The 20,168-nt window shown below is 37.3% G+C and overlaps 1 protein-coding gene across 6 annotated transcripts in view; it reads right to left on the reverse strand.

Moving 5' to 3' along the window:
• The window catches only part of ptprk (protein tyrosine phosphatase receptor type K), a 102,797-nt gene extending 97,869 nt beyond the window's left edge, over positions 1–4,928 (reverse strand). For 2 of the 6 annotated variants that reach the window (XM_087805180.1, XM_087805179.1), the window contains exon 1: positions 4,639–4,925. In XM_087805180.1, the coding sequence (XP_087661306.1) occupies positions 4,639–4,711 (73 nt within the window). In that variant the 5' untranslated portion in view covers positions 4,712–4,925. Of the gene's footprint in view, positions 1–4,638 lie in introns of all 6 variants that reach the window. The other 4 variants (XM_087805182.1, XM_087805181.1, XM_087805177.1 and 1 more) reach the window with 3 other exon arrangements.
• Between the last annotated feature and the right edge of the window lie 15,240 nt (positions 4,929–20,168).

The raw sequence follows: 20,168 nt of genomic DNA on the forward strand, positions 1-20,168 counted from the left end.
AGTGTGTGTACGTGGGGCAGTGGTGTGTTTCCTGCACAGACAGCTGTGACCGGAGCCAGAACCGGCCGGAGCAGAGATTGATGATACCGGACTAATGCCATCATTCATTCCGGGATGCGATCCTCAACTTTCTCTCTCTGGTCACCTCCACCGGTACTTAGGGCACCTTTTTCGGTTCACTTCCCACTCACTGAACGATGCTCACTACCCATGATGCACCAGTTCCAGCAAACCCATTTTGTCATGTCTAGAGTGGATGACTTTTTTTCTTATTTAATCACAAAGCTTTTTATATTTAAATAAAACACTATTTTTATTACAGATGTTTCATTTTTACAGAATTAGTTGGTATATGACACATTTGGTGTTTTACTTATTCATACTGTGGTCATTGCCACGTCTATATTTTACTCTTTTGCTTTTGATTTGTTGATTTTTCAACCTCTTTTAAGGATTGAGCTGTGAAATGTCTCGGGACCTCCTGGGAAAAATGTTTTTTATATTAATACATCTGGAAAGATAATGAAACATTTTGATGTGAGTTGATGACCTTCAGGATTAAAATATATTTATTATTACCTTTATTACACGCTTATCAGAATAAATGAACGATTTACCTGGACAACCAAAGGAAAAGCTGTATTAATGTTCTAGTGTCAGGGTGTGTAGTTGTATTCTTGTCTAAATATACTGAAATCTCTTCACCATGTCCTCGATAATAACATGTAAACTAGCTTGCAGGGTTTTCATTTTCAGCATTCATTTAATTTGGGCCTTCAAATTAGCATTTTCTCTAAAAAATATATTTTTAAAATAAAATTTGAACTAATGTAGGAGAAGCAGAAAATATGTTTACTTTAAACTATTTTATTTGAAGCTATCGCTTGTGGCGAACTGATATAAACACGTTTACCAAACCAAAGAAGAAGATTGAGAGTCCCTCAATCCAGCACCTGAAGAAGAGCCAATCGTGGCTTCATTTTGGACAGTACAACTGGAGCTAAGTTTGTTTTAGAATTAAACATAGTTTAAAGAGTTTGTTTTATACAATAGATCTTCATAGATCTGGTAATGAAGACCAGAGATAATAGTAGAAACGATGTGGGTTAATGGAGCTAATGTTGACTTTTAAAAACTTCAGACGACGGACAAATTGACAACACCTGGTGGTCGGCTCTCACGCAAGATGTGAATTGTCATGCGTGTGTTGTGGTTGTCGACCCGATTAAACTATAAGTGGCTGCTGATATGAACTTTTGACCTTCAATTCCAAAGTTCTTAAACATATTTGTTTCCCTCTTGAGTCGTGTCATCCATGAACATTGGGACACGCCAAGCACAACAAATCGATTTCGGAGCTTTATCCGTGAAAAAATGTTTGAATCCAAGCGTTTATATAACTCGGGCAGAGACCCAAATATTCAATTTAATTTTTGAAATAATATACTCAAACTCCAGCAGTCTAATGAGGGATTAGTTAACAAACTCTCTGAGCAGATTAATTATATTCCACACACTCGTACTTCAGACTTCATCCCCAAATGACTGGGAGAAATGAGGCAGTTAGTTTCAAAGAGACTGTGTTGTGTTTTTGTTTTTTTTTGGGTGGTGGAATCTATCACTTAATTGAAACGTGTTGCAACAGACCGGCACTCGGGGAAAGCGGGCGTTTGATTCAAGGGGAGTACTTTGAGTGTAATGTGCGTGGCTCGACCGTCGCTTCTAACATGAAAATAAATCCATGTATCTTTTTTTGATTCGCCGCCATTTTCATGTGGCACCGGAAGAATGAGGGACATTTTCCACATGAATCTCCACGAGAGAGGCAAAACATTTCACATGCTTGTGTGTTTTTGTAGTCGACCGTCCTCCACGGGGCTTAAAAGCATCGGCCGGACTGGCTCGCGAAAGTGACAGCGACACACACACACACACACACACACAGGCAGCCTCCTGCCGTTTTCACAGTCTCTTAAGTGGAGGATGGTTTAGCCTACGGCCAAAAACCAATAGTCTGGTTACCCCCCCCTTCAATCCCCACCCCCTTATCTTTCTCTCTAAAAAAAAAAATACTTTGCATCCCAAAAAAAAAATTATTATAATTAAACCAACTTGGCTCTAATGTTGAGAAAAATAATTTGCAATTATAATTAAAGCAGCTCAAATGTGAAGTTCACTGGCAGCCTTCTGATTCCATCGCTAATGGAAAACAATTATTTCACTTCATTACGATTAAAAGACGGCGGAGGATCCGTCACACGACTCGAGGACAGGACGGGCGAGAGATTCCCGGGGTAGAGAATCGACGACGCAAAAGATAGTGAGGAGAGAGTTTGTCTCAAAACTCAACGATTGACCGGAGGATGAAGAAGGGAGTGGGTCTGATTTAAAAAAGGAAGGACGATGTGACGCTGACTCGAAGTGACTGTAAATACATGACAGATCGTAACCGAGGACCCGGGCGCCGATTCCCGTTTCTCGTCCTTGTCTGCGATTGGAGGGTTTGGAGGGCGAGTAATGATGCGGCGGCAACAACACGTCTCTCCCGTGACTCCTTCATTCACTGCTGACCACTGATCTGAGAGCAGCCACTTATTCACACTGACAGTTCACACCGGTCGTATTAATGATCTGCCCATTAACTCAATCGGCCTCATCGGTTACACATCTCAAGGCGCTCGACACGGAGCTAAGAATGTTTTGCGAGTGGGCGGGCGTGAAACGGTACAGACTGTACAACTGTGAGTTAAAGTGGCGAACATTTGGTGAGTCTTCACCTCGATGGCGTCTCAGGGTCTGGAGGTTGAATCAAACATCGTGGTGAACACAAACACTGGGCCACGGCGAGAGACGTCATGTCACTCAAACGCAGCCACTTCAACGACGCCTTATTCATGGAGATCAAAAAGAAGGATTTTGTTGTCAGACTGTTAACTAGTTGACCTTTTATTTTGCGTCCGCTGTTTCACAGTAGCTTTCGATGCAATATCAGTTGTTTTTTTATCCATATTTTGTCAAAAGTTTAATTATTATAGTCATTTATCAACTATTTCAGTTTAATTTATTGAATTAAAACAAAAAGAATATTTTAAATATATACATAAAATTGAGTTTGTATTCTAAAATCTCTTTTAAAGGATAATATAATGCATTATTCTCTTTGATTAACCTATTGTCATGTACGTTACACCATCATTACACCTGGATTATTGTCTATTTTCACTCATATTTGTGTGTTGAAAAAATAATAAATAAACAAAAAAATTTTGCGTCATTTTCGATCACGGTTTCCAGTCACAGATACAAGCATATCTCACAATAACAGGCTTTCTTTTTGTGAATTAGTGCAGGTTTACTCTCATTTATCTGGCTTTTGACTTGGGTGAGAAAACAGAGGCTCTCTCTTCACTTCACCCCACGACACCCCCTCCCACCCCAATGTAAAGCAGCATCTTGTATTTACTTGCAAATTAACATCACTTAAAGTCCCCTGAGAGGCCTCAGAGAAGACATTCCACACATTTGCTGCCCTGAGGACCAAATGGCCACAAGGGAGAAGGGGTGGATGGAGGGGGGTGTTATGAGGATGGGTTTAAACAAGGGGTGAGGGGGGGGGGGGGGGGTGATAAAATCTCACAGTAAAAATAAGTAATTAATCTGTAATTTATATTATGAAAACGATCAACAGTAATGGAGAAGAATTCCAACTTAATAAATCCAGCGTTTTCATTTCAGTTTGATCGTGATTTTGGAGGTCAATGTTCACAGCTCAGATCATGATTAAATTCTCGATATTTAAGTTTAAAATAAATAAATAAAAGGATCATCAGGACGTAAAGTGAAATATTTGGTATTAAGATGCGACTGCGGGGGAAACACTGTGACAACGACCTGAGTTTACGACTTTTTGTTTGCGCTTTCAATTTCACCGAGTAAACAGTCAACAAATCCTCATAATGGATGTTGTTTCAGTTCAGATTCTCACACAACATGGAGACGGTTTGTTCGGGAAAATTCAGTTTGGATCGGGAGAGGAAAAAAAAAAAGAAAAACGTCCGCGTACGTTGAACGCGACGGAAGCGAGTGTCAGTTAAAGTGTAATAACGTTTGTTAAACAACAATAATGTGCGGGTTTGTGTCAGTTTATATCAGGTGATCTTGCGCCAACTTTTTTATTTTCCTCCGCGCGCTCGCTGCGGCACAACTTCCCCATTCATTCTTGTTTTTAGACTCAAATGTTCATGTTTTCAGCGTCAAAGTGAGTCCAGTCTCTTCCCAGACTCCACTCGGACGAGGTCGTGGAAAAATAAACAACATTTTTTAACTGAATCGTGAGTTTAAATCCCTTTAGTTTTTTCCCAGGTGACGCGAGCGAGTTGACAGTTGGACAGAAGCGTCTCTGAGGCTCGAGGAGCACGAGGATAAAAACCAGGAGGAGAAAATATAAACGTATATAAAAGAACATTTTGATGCAATATTTGTTTTTATAATCGAGTTAAGCAGGTTGAGAGTCAAACAAGTCCCGGGACGACACGGCGGACAACTTTTTTTCTACCTGGAGATGAAAAACTTCCAGACGAGGTTTAAAAACGACATTATTTGTGAGTTCGTGGAAACATCTGGAAGGCAGGTTCTTACCTGGAGGCTTCTGTCCGGAGACCGTCAGGAGGACCAGCAGGAGTCCCACAGACGCGGAGAAAAGTGTATCCATGTTCCCGGAGCGACGCAAACAAAGTCTCGCAACAGTTTCTCTCTCTCGAGTCCAGGTCAAAGTTTTTCTCTCTTTTCTTCTCCTCGCGAGTCAAGTCTCTTTTTTGTTATTCCTGTGGTCGAGGAGCGGTGCGCGGCTCCATGTTCTTCTCCTGCTCTGCCTCCTCTCCTGTCGCCTCCTGCGGAGCTACTTTGTCTCACGCGAGGTGAGCGAGCGCGAGCGTGAGCGCGAGACTGAGCGAGAGCTGCCACCGGGAGCGCGTGACGTCATCGGAGAACGACGACGATGAAGTCATGACTTCTAGGTTTAAACAAGAAAACCCAAAATACTTATTAACTCTAAAAATGAAAAAAGTATCTGCCTGTACGTTTTGCTGAGTCATCGACACGTGTTTGTAAGTACTTTATTTTAATTCTACTTACTTTGTTCTTTAGGTAGGACTAGAAACATTGTGACGTCATAATGTCCTTTGTTACGTGTGGTTTATAGATAGATAGAACTTTATTGATACAATTGTTTTTCCAAAACAATACACAGCAATACAGACAATAATAATAAATTAATAAAAATAATAATAATAATAATGACAAGAACAAAGTCAAAGTACAATATAACACAATCTAACTCTAAAGAACAAAGATCAAAGGCAAATAACAAAGTAAGTAAGTGAGTAAGTAAGTAAGTAAGTAATATTTATTTATATAGCGCTTTTCCAGACCAGGGTCACAAAGTGATTTAACAATCAAAACAATATTCAAAAAAGTATATACTTTAAAGATCAAGATAATACTGAGAACAACACAGGAGTTCCAGAAAATCAAGGAAAAGCCTGAACAAATAGAAACGTCTTAAGATGTTTCTTAAAGGAGTCAGTAGACTCCATCAAGCGCAAAGAGAGAGGAAGATCATTCCAAAGCTTAGGAGCAACAACCTGAAAAGATTTCTCTCCTCTGGTCCTGAGCCGTGTGCGTGGAACCATAAGTAGATTCTGATCCACAGACCTCAGAGTCCGAGCTGGGGTGTAAGGCTGGATCAGATCAGTGATGTAAGGAGGAGCCTGACCATGAATAGATCTGAACGTAAGAACCAGAATTTTAAAGTTGATCCTGAAAGAAACTGGAAGCCTGTGAAGTGTTTTAAGACAAAGGATAGAAAGTTTAACATGGAACAGAATGTCATGATACTTTATAAGGTAAGGTAAGGTAAGGTAGAACGTTATTGATCCCTCAGGAGGTCTCCTTCGGGAAATTGTTTTTTTCCAATTAGCCACAGCAAATACAGCAATTTTTCATAAAAAATAAATCAAAATAAAATGAGAACAAGAACAAAGAGAAATAAAGAGAAAGAACAAGATGATACAATCTAAGTCTAAAGATAAAGAACATAGATCAAAGAAAAATAACTAAGACAAAGGATACATTCGCTTTCAAGTATTATGATATATTATGTATATCAGCGTCGTCACAATATTGAATGCTTGTTTTTCCAATGTTTTAACTTGTTTTTTAAAGCAAGGTTTTTGTAAATAATGGAGTTTTTAAATAAATAAAATACTGAAAAGTTCCATTATTTAATATTTAATAAGTGGATGAATCTTTTTATTCTTCTAATTCCAAGAATTAAAAAATATTTTTAAATGTATTATAATTAATTATAATTATAATGATCACAAGCTCTGTGGTTGAAGCTGGACTCACTGGTAACAAGAGAGGAGATCTCTGGACAAACTACTGTCCATCATAATGATGACATCATCCTCTCAACACTGTCATCAGTGAACAGAGAAGCAGATGGAGCACGAATGCTCCTCCCATGATGCAACACTAATAGACTCAGGGATTCATTCATTCCTCGTGTTATTAGATTGTTTAATTCTGAGTTTGGGGGCAGGAGTGAAAAGATGATTCTATTCTATGTTAATCTATGTATACTTTTTATTTGTTCTTTATCTTTAGACTAAGATTGTGTCATCTTGAACTTTCTTTTTATAGAAACTTTTTTCTTGTTCTTATTTTTATTTTTATTTTTATGAATTACCGTCTGTATTGCTGTGGAGACCAATAGAGATCAATAAAGTTCCATCCATCCATCCATCCATCCATCTCTATCTATCCATCTCTATCTATCTATCTATCTATCTATCTATCTATCTATCTATCTATCTATCTATCTATCTATCTATCTATCTATCTATCTATCTATCTATCTATCTATCTATCTATCTATCTATCTATCTATCTATCTATCTATCTATCTATCTATCTATCTATCTATCTATCTATCTATCTATCTATCTATCTATCTATCTATCTATCTATCTATCTATCTATCTATCTATCTATCTATCTATCTATCTATCTATCTATCTATCTATCCATCTATCCATCCATCCATCCATCCATCCATCCATCCATCCATCCATCCATCCATCCATCCATCCATCCATCCATCCATCCATCCATCCATCCATCCATCCATCCATCCATCCATCCATCCATCCATCCATCCATCCATCCATCCATCCATCCATCCATCCATCATCCATCCATCCATACATCCATCCATCTCTATCTATCCATCTCTATCTATCCATCTATCCATCCATCCATCCATCCATCCATCCATCCATCCATCCATCCATCCATCCATCCATCCATCCATCCATCCATCCATCCATCCATCCATCCATCCATCCATCCATCCATCCATCCATCCATCCATCCATCCATCCACCCACCCACCCACCAATAACTTGAATTTAAAGGGCCAAAATGAACAAGTTAAGTGAACATTTCACCATAATTTGTCACTCTTTGGTTCGCATTCACAAAACCAACTAATAGATGATATAGTACCATACAACGCTGGTTCTTCTCTGCAAACCAAAATCCGAAGGGACTGCGCAACAACAAGCTCCAGAATATTTATAATTCCTCGCACAGTTGAGGCCCCGGTGTGGCTCTTGAGGCCCCCTTCAATAGTTGACAACACCCGGCTCCCCCAAGGCTGCCCCCAGTTTGAAAAGCTCGTAGAAAAAGGGAAGTGTCGACCCGGTTTATGCGCCAACAGAAAGATTAAAGAGAGCTGTTTTTTTATTTGTCTGGGATTTATTCTGTGATACATTTCCATTCATGTTTGGAATTTCATTTACTAAAGAATCTCAATTTGGGAGTCAATGATGTGCGGCATGGGCGAGGGAACCCTTTATGACCAGCTGGTCATAAAACCAGCTAAATTAAAGATATAAAAGTGTGATTAAAAAAGTATAATGAGACACTGACTAAGCAAAATTTAAACATTATAAAAAAAGAGGAAATGTAGCTTGTGATCATAAATTTTGTTTAATGGGTCATTCTATTAAACTGTTACAAACGGTACAAAACTTGCATTTCGCATCTTTATCAATATTGTTATTTTTACTTTGACTTTTCATGAAGCAGTGTCATTTTACCACCTCTTTAACTTTATTCCTTATTACCCCTTAATTCTATTTTTGTTAAAAAAAAGAAGTCGTCAATAAAAAATTTTTTTTTTTTCTTTAATTAAAGATATACAGAATTTAACTTCATTTAAATAAATGTAGATTCAAAGTGTTACGGGGCAGACCTATGACACGCTGGCGAGATTATAATTGCTTTCTTGACCTCTTAACCTCTGTTACACCCCCCCACGCCCACTCAGGTTCGACCTGACCTCTGTCGAGTGGAAGACAATTATTGTATTGACGCACAGATTAAACTGGTACATTATCCGCTACTGAATGTGTGTTTTATGGACCAATTATGCTATTTTATCCAGCGAAAAAATACGAATTGTTCCACTTGGCACATCTGGGATTAAAAACCTGGGCTGAGGATAATTGTGCTGGTGAAAGCATTCGTCTATAAAGCTGCGACCGTTTAAAACGTGTTTGATTCTCTCTGCTGGGAAAGCGGCGGCGTCGGCGGCATCGGCACTAACAGACGGCAGTGGCCGGGAAAAGCAATATTTCACAGGAGCTGGCTTGTAAACACAGGTCTTCTAGCCTGTAATTGTAGTGCAAACACATCTTCCCGTCACCAAATATGGTCAGGTGTGGTGCGAAAGTGTACTTTTCGTTTGCACTCTGCTATTATTTGCCTCTTTTTAAAAAGCAGAGCATCCATTTTTGAGTGGTTTTCGGGGTGTGATTTGTATTCCTGCCGAGCCACACTTTAGAGAGTGTTTACCAACAAAAAGCCCTTTTAGTGTTTTTCAGGGAGTTAAAACAATAACTGCGGCTACGATATGGACGTATTTATTAAACAAAGACTGCACTTTGCTGCTGGAATAAACAACAATTCCATTCATGGAATCCTGGAAGGCGCGGACTCCAAATGTCAAATAATCATCAGGATATTTCAGCAGCACTTTTGTAATCCTTAAACAACGTAAAATATAACAACGTCTGAGACTCAATTCAGAATTACACAACACAACGTTGATGAACGTGACACATTCTTAGGAATGTCTGTTGTGAGTCCACATCCACACAAAGTATGCACGTTTGGAATTCCTTCTCCTGCTCGTGTCACACGCTGACGCAACGCCGGCCAGTCGAGCGAGCGCCTCCGTCAACAAGAGAAACTCTGTCGTGTCGAGCGTAGACAGAAAGTTGTCGGACGACTTTCCGCTCAGGTTCGTCTGACACACGGAGAGTTGGCGCTCGCTCAAAATACGCCCAGAGAGTGTTGACAATGGCTGGTGTGTTGTGTACAGTAACGTGATCTGGATCATGTAGTTGGATAATTAATCTTTTATTAGACAGTTAAATAAAGTAATGTAAAGCTAGCATGTACTTATATGGATGCAAATTGTACCTAAAAACAAAATGACAATAAATTATAAGATAAGACATTAGATATTTTTTGACATAAGAAATGTAATTATCATTACCCAACCTGAGCAACAACAAAGTAACAAAGCCACAAGAAAATTGGAAAATGTAAAGAGAAAAACGGTTAAAACCAGAAGCCACAACTAATAAAATACAAAATATTTTACATGAAATAAAAAAAATAAAAAAAAACAACAACATAATATTCAATTATAATAATCAAATTGTTAAGTAATATGACACTTCCAAATTAAATATTAGTAAACTATCATTGTAATTTTATTTATAACTAGCTGCAATACCTGGTATTGCCTAGACCAGGAGTTCTCAACCTTTTTTGTACCACAGACCGGTTAAATATCAGGATTATATTCACGGGCTGACCTAAAAAAAAAAAAAAATACAGCAGCATGACCGGCAAAAATCTCACTATAATGCTGAATCAGCAAGAGTTCTGGAATGGTTACAACAAGATATTTGTGTATTTACATCTATGTAAATTCGATTGTATGCTGACGATGTTGTTCTCTACATGTGTGTCTCCTATAGAATGAGGCGTCTGAAACAAAAGTTTTGTTTTTAGAGTTTGTTTTTTAACCCATTTTCACTAGTGAAGAATCACACCTTGATGTTGTTTCAGAGAAAATCACTATTTCTACTTGAAACACTTTTAAGTACTCATAATAAATAGACCATGCTTTTTTTCTTTTCTTCCTTTACAAATGTCTCACAGATCTGTATCATTGGCCTGGAGCATAAAAAGTCTATTCGGATATAACTCCCAAAAAAAGAAGAGGTGGAGTGAAGTAAGTTTTTCCTAAAAAGATAAAATGTGTATTCAATATATTTTATCGATATATTTTTAATTGAGTGTCGTCTGCCTCCCTTTGTTCCCCCAATGAAATTCTGGAAATATATCTCACGTATGGTTTAAATGTCCTACAAATTGGACGTATTTGTCTTTTGCCCGCCTTGTGCCTGCTTTTCATTATGTCATTATATATACATGCTTATTATCAAGCTATTAAAACGAAGATTCACGTATCCATTTTTTTTATTTAATTTTGCTCAAAAAAGATTTAAGCATCAGTCATCCACCATTGTATCTTACATCGTCTGATGGAAGAACTTCATGCCGACCTAGAGGATTGAGACTGACGGATTAGAAACCAAACTACTACATTTGCATTTCCAGAAAAAAAGGAGTGTAAGCGCTGTATCTGGTAAATCTGTAAACTGAAATGCTTGAAAGTATTGAATTAGTATTTAAAGTTTAAAAAAAAGAAGTGTGGAAGCAGTTGAAATGATGGCATGAAGGAAAAAGACTGATGTGGTAATATTGAAATAAAGTGAAAAAGGTTGAGAAAAAGAAAAAAGAAGAATTTGTAGAAGCAGAAGAAATAGTAGTGGGTGTACAATAAGTAGTAGAAGTAGAATAAGTAGTTGTGGGTGTAGAATAAATAGTGGAAGAATAAGAAGCAGCAGTGGGTGTAGAAGAAATAGTAGTGGGTTTAGAAGAAGTAGTAGAAGTAGAAGATGAATAAGCAGTAGTGGTAGTAGAAGTAGTAGAGTAGACGTAGTAGAAGCAGTAGAAATAGTAGTGGAAGTAGAATAATGAGAAGTAGAAGTAGTAGTGGTAGTAGAAGTAGTAGAAGTAGAATAAGAAGTAGTAGTGGTAGTAGAAGAAGAAGAAGTAGTAGAAGTAGTAGTGGTAGTAGGACTAGTATTGGTAGTAGAATAAGTAGTAGAAGTAGCAGTAGAAGAATTAGTAGTAGAAGTAGAATTAGAAGTAGAATAAGTAGTAGTATAAGTATAATTATTCAAATCAGTAGTAGGATTAGTAGTAGAATTAGTAGTTAAAGTATAAGTAGAATAAATAGTATTCGAATTAGTAGTAAAGTAGTAGTAGTAGTATCAGTAGTAGAAGTAGACACAAGTGTTTTTAGTGTTTCTAGGTGTGAGTAGATGAATGTACCTGAAGGTGAAAGTGAGTCGAAGATTCAAGTAAATGGGGAAAGAGGGTAGAAAAAGAGGAAAAGAAGAAAGAGTTGAAGAGATAAAAGAAAGCTAGAACATAGGGAATGAGCAGAACTGATAAAAGTTTGAACGGTTCAAATCAAGTTTGTAGGAGGAGATGTGGAACAACGTTTAGATCAGGAGAGCTAAAGTGGATCTCAATAGTGCCTTCAGCATTCACACAACCATCGGCCAAGATCAGAGAAACTTTGATAATATTTAAGTGGAAAATAATATGTTAACTCTCAGAATAGTGTTTCTCAGGCAGAATCCCAAATGGAAGCCTCATGTCCCATGAAAAGTTTACTAGAAGAAGAAACACGTCAAACCAATCAGACTATATCTTTTCCTAAAGTGTCGAGATAACACTTGTTATGCCCAGATCGGTCTCCCAGCCGGGCGAGACCCGAGTGTCCCCGTTGCTATGACGATCACCACCATGGTAGACCAACGCCATACGGTTGCTGTGGTAACGTCACATCTTTTCTGGCCGACGCCGGCGAGCAAGGTGTATCTGCCAGCTGGTACCGACAGGTGGACGGGGGGGGAGTCGGCGTCTGTCTTAGAAGAGATAATCAAATATATTCCTGCGTCAGAATCAACACCGAGCAAGACAAAGAGACTTTTGTTTGTCTTGGATTCATAACCAGGGATTGATTTCCTCTTTGTTCGCCCTCTCATTAGTGTGTGTGCTGATACATCTTTTCATTAGTATTTTGATTCAACCCTCCAGTACTACAACACAACCCATACGATCCCTGGTCTGTCCCAGGTCTCCCTCCATCCAGCCTGTGGTTGTCATTACTGTTTTATAACTGTGGCGTTCATAAGTAGTAATAATAGTAAGTAAGTAAGTAAACAAGTAAGTAATGGTTATTTGTAAAGCGTTTTTCTAGACCAGGGTCACAAAGCTTTAACAAACAAAAATAATACACAGTTAGAATATATACTTTAAAAGGCTAAGACACATAAGATAAAAGAGCTGTCTCACCTGTAGTTGATACAAAACTCTGAGGATTCTGACCTGCTCTAGTAGAAGAACTCACATTTCTCCGATCCTTAAAACTCTTCACTGGCTGCCATTTTTTTTCAGGATCAACTTTTAAATTCTGGTTCTTACTTTCAGATCTATTCATGTTCAGACCTTCCATCAGTGATCTGATCCAGACTTACACCCCAGCTCGGGCTCTGAGGTCTGTGGATTAGAATATACTGTACTGGTCATAAAATACATTTATTTGACACTTTATTCTGTCAAATTAATTAAAATTAGGTAACTTTTTTATTTCAAGCACAACTCCTATAATTTTCATTATGTCACAAAAGTTGTGTGACTTTATTTTATAACGTTATTTATTTTATTAAAAGATTTTTTAATTTCAATTCCCTTCTGATCCTAACAACTTCGTAATAAGTTGCAATTTTCTTTCAACTTTTATTGAAACATGATCATTTTCAATTCCTCTGTTTCTTTTCTGTGTTTGCTAATAGAGGTCATTTGTTTTGTTTTTATTTGTAATTTTATTTCTAAAACTGTAAGTTTCCATGGTTGTTTTTTCCCAAAATCTATTCCATTTGCAGAATTACCTTTTATCCTTGGAAGTAAAAATTAATTTCATGAAATTAAACGTTTCCAATTCGCCATTTATTGGAAATATCAAGACGTACTATGATAAAATTTGCACTTACTGGTTTTAAACTTGGTCCTGTTCACGAGTGGGGGGAAGAATGTTTCGAGATATCAAGAGACAGATCATGGCAGTGAATCCATGGCAGTGAAGAGCTGAGCCAAAAGGCAATATATACGATCTACCACTACTCTCACCAATGGTCTAGAACAGTGGGTAGTGACCGAAAGATCAAGGTCACGGTACAAGCACCGGGGTTTTCACCATAGGATTGTTGGGGTTTCTCTTGGAGATAGGGTGAGTAGCAAGGTCATCTGGGAGAGGCTCGGAGTAGAACGGTTGCTCTTCCGGGTGGAGAGCTTCCCTGGTGAGGTTTTCAGGGCATGTGCCTCCAGTAGGAGACCACAGGGTAGACCCAGGGGCTGCTCAGTCTGTCTTTCCTTAATTATTATTTTATTCGGTACTGACACGAAAAAACAACACTGGTAATAAAAGGAATGACCCAAACCCGGACAGGAGGAAAAAAACCCGGGATGAGTAGTATTTTTCTTGGATCCGACATGAGGGTAAAGGATTCATGAAGACTCTAGTTTGAGTCTGGAGTTGTGTTGCTCGTATCACCTGCAGGACGTCTATTAAGTCTGAAGAAAACACCATCGATCCTTCTCTTAAACCCACACAGATCCGGGTGTGGAGGGCGAGCGGGGAGATTAGATTAGATTAGACGAGCAGCCTGTACTGCATCCAGGAATTCAATAGAGCAACATCTTGACATCAACCGCAGATGGAACGGGTTTATCAGACGAGACTCGTGGAAGCGTTTCAACCACCAGGGGGAATCTGATCTGTTGGCGCCTCCTCACTTCCATAACATCATGATGCCAGGATCGAGTTACTGACGATGCTCGTCCTGACGACGTCTGAGAGCAGGTGAGACGGTGGAGACTCTGAGCTCCATCTCTTCTCCACCCTTCCTTCTACTGCAACAGAGAGTAATCACAGGAGCCCACACTTCTTCTTCAGCCTGGAGTCAGAAGTTCACTTCCTCAGCAGATGTTTTTCCACCTCGACTCGTGCATATCAGTCGTCACACTTCAATCACTGTGTGGTATTCTGCTGCAACCAGCATGTTGTACTCCGTATTTTATAATCCCAGATAGAGTTCTACCTCAAGACACCTGTGAACCCCCGTCAGCAAAGACCCGCATCATTGAATGTACTACAACAAATACTACTACCTATCCTAGTACTATTACTACATCTCCTAAATATACTAATATTAGTACTATTGATGCCTTTTTCTAATACAACTATTATATTATCTGCTTATTATACTACTAGTACTGCTACTTTTGCAACCCATTGTAGTACTACTGCTACCACATCTCTTAATCATACTGGTATGGCTACTACTATTGCTACCTTGACAAGTACTGGTATTATAACATCAGCTAATTATACTACTATTACTGCTACTTTTGCAACCCATTGTAGTACTACTGCTACCACACCTCTTAATCATACTGGTACGGCTACCTTGACAGGTAATAGTTATATTACACCTATTAATTATACTACTATTACTGCTACTTTTGAACCAATTGTAGTGCTACTGCTACATCACTGCTACTGCTATTGTTACTACTATTGCTATCCTTATACTAGTACTACTATTATCACAACCTTAAATAATACTACTATTACTATGACATCTCTTAATAATACAAATATTACTACCTTTTCTAGTACTACTACTCATACTGCTAATACTCCTTCCTTCTAGTAGTACTAATACATCTCATACTTTTACTACTATTTATTATTCTATAACTGCCTTTTTAAGTATTACTACGTTCTCATTTTTGCACTATTACTACTAATACTGCCCTTTCTACTACTATTACATTTAATATACTACTGCTACTACTACGCATTCAGCTGCTACTAGTACATTTTATATTACTAATACTACATCTACTAGATCTACTCCATATTACTTGCTTTTTAGTACTACTACTAGATCTACTCCACCTGCTATTACAACAACTACTACTTCTACTACTAGTATTAATGTAACTACTACCTTTTTAATACTACATCCATTAGTAAGTGTTCTATTAATACTACCACATCTACTCCTTCTACCACTAAATCTGCTACTACATCCACTTGTACTACTATTTCTGGTAGTACTACTGCATGTGCCTCTACTTCTTCATCTACATGTCCTTCTATTACCACTTATACTAGCACTATTACTACTACTTCATTCTTACAACTACAACTACATGTAGTTGTACTACTACTTAATCTACAACCCCTTCTACTAATACTAATTCTAGCACTACTTCCATGTCTACTACTTATTCTGTTATTACTACTACTACTACTACTACTTCTATTTTTTGTATCAAAACTTCTACTACTACAACTACTTGAAGTACTTCTAGTACTGCTGTGATGAACTAGTCCAGTCCATCATCAGTTTCGTCCAACGATGTCTGACTTTCATCTCAACTTGTTGATCCCTCCATTCCCTGAGCGCCGGTTATCGGTCGTTGTCAGTAGTATTTCCATAAAAACTGCGTTGGCAGTATCAGGGAAGGACCAGGTACTCGCCATGAATAAATCACTTCTAGCTTTGGTTGGGAACAATTTCGCTCGGTCGCTACGAGAGCCTCTCGGGAGCCGCACATGTGGAAGTGGAAAAAAAGTTGGGGTCAGAAGATTTATAATTGACATTCACAGCATGAGAGGAAGGACGGAGAAGTTGAAAAATGACATCAAGCTCAGGAGCTCAAGAGTTTGTTCTTGCCAGAGGAGGGGTGTGTGTGTGTGAGTGTTGTCAGTGTGTCATTGCCTGCAGAGAGGAGGTAAATTCACATCAGTGTTTTGGCTGAAGGCATGGTAATTATGGCAGATTTTAATAACTATACTTTATAATCATTTAGCACTCGCACACAAACTCCTGAGCACAAACACACATCACCGGGGGCTTTAATGAATTTAGATGCGATAGGCACTGAAGCTTAACTCTGCGGCGCAAGAGAGATAGATGGATAAAGAGTCAGGAACGCCAAGAGACACACACTTTGTTTTCAACCACCCTTAAAACCCACAACATTGTGTGCCACTGATCATTTCTCATCAGTGTTTTTCGGAGGAAATTAATTCCCTCTCGCCCTAAATGATTGTGAGACGATCGTCGCCCGAGTAAATAAACTCAATTTGTATTTCTCTTTCGGTCAGAAGCGAGTGATTCACTTTGATTTCAACGTTTAAAGTTGGAACCTTGGTTTGTTGAACGAGACGTAGATGAGGTGAGGAACACTTGGACACGCAACAAAATACTGCCATGAATAACGGATAATTGAAACATGAATACTACTACTACTACTACTTTTACTATACTATAATCCGTACTACTACCTACTTCTACTACTACCAGATATGTTTCTACTATTCCTACTACTACTACTACATCTACTACACAAACTTTGTATTACTACATTTTAAGTTCTTTTACCAGATCTACTCCTCCTCCTACTACTACAACTACTTCATCTACTACATCTGCTCCATATTACTACCTTTTAAGTACTACTACAAGATCTGCTCCTCCTATGTTTGCTACTACTAATACTAATACAATACATAGTACTATTACTTATTTTGTCTAATACTTCCACTATAATATATTACTACTACTACATTATTTTAATACTAATAATTATTCTACTAAATGTTCTAAATGGCTATTCAAGGATAAAAAAGGCTAAGGACAAATTAGCATGCTACGTAGCTATCGCAACCTCGACCTGTAATTAAGTCAGTAAGTGAATACGTAAGTACGTAAGTATGCAAGTACTTAAGTATGTAAGTTAGTAAGTAAGTTAGTAATTAAGTAAGTAAGTAAGAATGTAAGTAAGTACGTGAGTTAGCAAGTAAGTTAGTAAGTAAGTACTTAAGTAAGTACGTAAGTACGTAAGTACGTAAGTAAGTAAGTAAGTAAGTACGTAAGTAAGTAAGTAAGAATGTAATTAGGTAAGTAAGTAAGTAAGAATGTAAGTAAGAAAGTAAGTTAGTAATTAAGTAAGTAAGAATGTAAGTAAGTACGTGAGTTAGCAAGTAAGTTAGTAAGTAAGTACTTAAGTAAGTACGTAAGTACGTAAGTACGTAAGTACGTAAGTAAGTAAGTAAGTACGTAAGTAAGTAAGTAAGAATGTAATTAGGTAAGTAAGTAAGTAAGAATGTAAGTAAGAAAGTAAGTTAGTAATTAAGTAAGTAAGAATGTAAGTAAGTACGTGAGTTAGCAAGTAAGTTAGTAAGTAAGTACTTAAGTAAGTACGTAAGTACGTAAGTACGTAAGTACGTAAGTACGTAAGTACGTAAGTAAGTAAGTACGTAAGTAAGTAAGTAAGAATGTAATTAGGTAAGTAAGTAAGTAAGAATGTAAGTAAGAAAGTAAGTTAGTAATTAAGTAAGTAAGAATGTAAGTAAGTACGTGAGTTAGCAAGTAAGTTAGTAAGTAAGTACTTAAGTAAGTACGTAAGTACGTAAGTACGTAAGTACGTAAGTACGTAAGTAAGTAAGTAAGTACGTAAGTAAGTAAGTAAGAATGTAATTAGGTAAGTAAGTAAGTAAGAATGTAAGTAAGAAAGTAAGTTAGTAATTAAGTAAGTAAGAATGTAAGTAAGTACGTGAGTTAGCAAGTAAGTTAGTAAGTAAGCACGTAAATGTTATTTGTCATAAGTAAGTAATTAAGGAATTAAGTAAGAATGTAAGAAAGTAAATAAGTTAGTAATTAAGTAAGTAAGAATGTAAGTAAGTACGTGAGTTAGCAAGTAAGTTAGTAAGTAAGTAAGTAAGTACGTAAGTAAGTATATAAGTTAGTACGTAAATGTTATTTGTCATAAGTAAGTAATTAAGGAAGTAAGTAAGAATGTAAGAAAGTAAATAAGTAAGTAATTAAGTAAGTAAGAATGTAAGTAAGTACGTGAGTTAGCAAGTAAGTTAGTAAGTAAGTACTTAAGTAAGTACGTAAGTACGTAAGTAACTAAGTAACTAAGTAACTAAGTAACTAAGTAACTAAGTAAGTAAGTATGTAAGTAAGTATATAAGTAAGTACGTAAATGTTATTTGTCTCTAAATATGTTTAAAAGCTCGACCTAAAGTTGTTGTTTTATTTATATGAAGAAATATCGATTGCTTTTGTAGTATTTTTTAAATATATATAATCAGTTACATTTTACATATATACCAAGTTCCTGATCATCAGAGCAGTGTTTAATCCAAGTCCACAGACGTAAACTTGGTAAGAACGAGATGATAATTCTTCTTCTTCGCGTCTGTCCATCAGCCGCCCCCCCGCCCTGCAGCCCCTCTGCTCTCATAGATCCGGACAGGTAGTGAGCGCGGCGGCGCTGAGTGAATTGGTTGCTGAGATGGGTCATTAGCTTCTCGCCCTCGCCATCGATCTGTAGCGGCAGAGACGCCGGCGAGAAGAGAGAGGGAGCGACGGAAGCGAGGGAGAGCGACAGCAGTGCGGCGCTGCCTTTAAATAGAGACAATTGAGTGAACGGAGTGACCGCGACGGCTCAAATGGATTGAAGTGTCTTGAATGCTTTGTTTGAACTTAATGTCAGCGGACCAATCAGAGGGGGCCGGAGAGGGCGGCCATTTTAGTCCATCGTGCCATCTCAAAATTAAGATCTGAAGTAGAAGGAATAGTAGTGGAAATAAAATGATACTTTAATATCAATCTTCATGTACTTATATTACCTTTTGAAACTGTGCTCTTAGGTAAATGCTAAAAATATCTCTTTGCATACGTCCTTTGCCTGATTCATTACGATGTTTACTAACATGTTATCCTAATATTCTGTTATTACAGATTTTAAAACCTTCTCTTGTTTCACATATGAAGCGTCAGTTTCCTAACAAGGAAGTCTTTAATCAAAACTCCGTTTTTCTTTGTGTTAAGTTAAGTTAAGCGCTCAACAAATGACATATCAATGAGTGAGAGATACATTTTACTTGAGCCTAAACTTACTGGACTACTGGTTTTTTGGATTTGGGACTTGTCAAAGACCAGTTTATTTTGACTTACCTTTACCCTTATCTACTGAGTCTTGACAGAGATCTTGACTTGGTACTGAGTCAGGTAGAGAACTGAAGCTTATGTTGACACCAGAACTGCATCTAAAGACTGAATATTGTCTGACCCCAAAGTTCTGAATAAGTTTGAGGGAAAAACTTTACTTTAAATATGTAATTTAAATGTAGAAAGGAAAGTATAGATGAAGTCAAACAGCCACGACTGAGGACTGAACCTTTTAAAAAACTGTATGACCCTTTTTACACATAGAGATATTTTATTCCAAGAATTCTAAAAATATGTTTTCTATATTCATTTTTCTTTTCATTTGCAGCCTTTGAAATTCAATGTAAAAATGTTGGTATAAAGGTACAATTTGAATTTCAAAGTCTACAAATTAAATAAATATTCAAGTTAGAAAATATATTTTTGAACTATTGGAAATTAGAATAGCAAACTCTATATATAATTTCTTTAAATGTTTAAATTGTATAATTTCATTGTTTGAACAATACAAATTTAACTAATATAATACATAGTACTATTACTACTTTGGTCTAATACTACTACTATAATATACTACTACTATTATATTCTTCTACTGCTACTAATTATCCTACTAAATTCCATGATACCACGAAATCCAGTGATAAATATTCGGTACTACTACTAGAACTGCTCCGTTTTACTTCCTTTAAGTACTACTACCAGATCCACTTCTTCTACTATTACTGCTACTACTACTACTACAACTACCACTACTACTAAATCTACTTATGCTACTATAAGATTTTCTAAAACTACAAAATCCAATAGTAACTGTTTAAGTACAACTACTACTACATGTACAACAAAATCTGC

Source organism: Callionymus lyra, chromosome 13, assembly GCF_982586985.1.
Source record: "Callionymus lyra chromosome 13, fCalLyr1.hap1.1, whole genome shotgun sequence".
Taxonomy (NCBI): domain Eukaryota; kingdom Metazoa; phylum Chordata; class Actinopteri; order Syngnathiformes; family Callionymidae; genus Callionymus; species Callionymus lyra.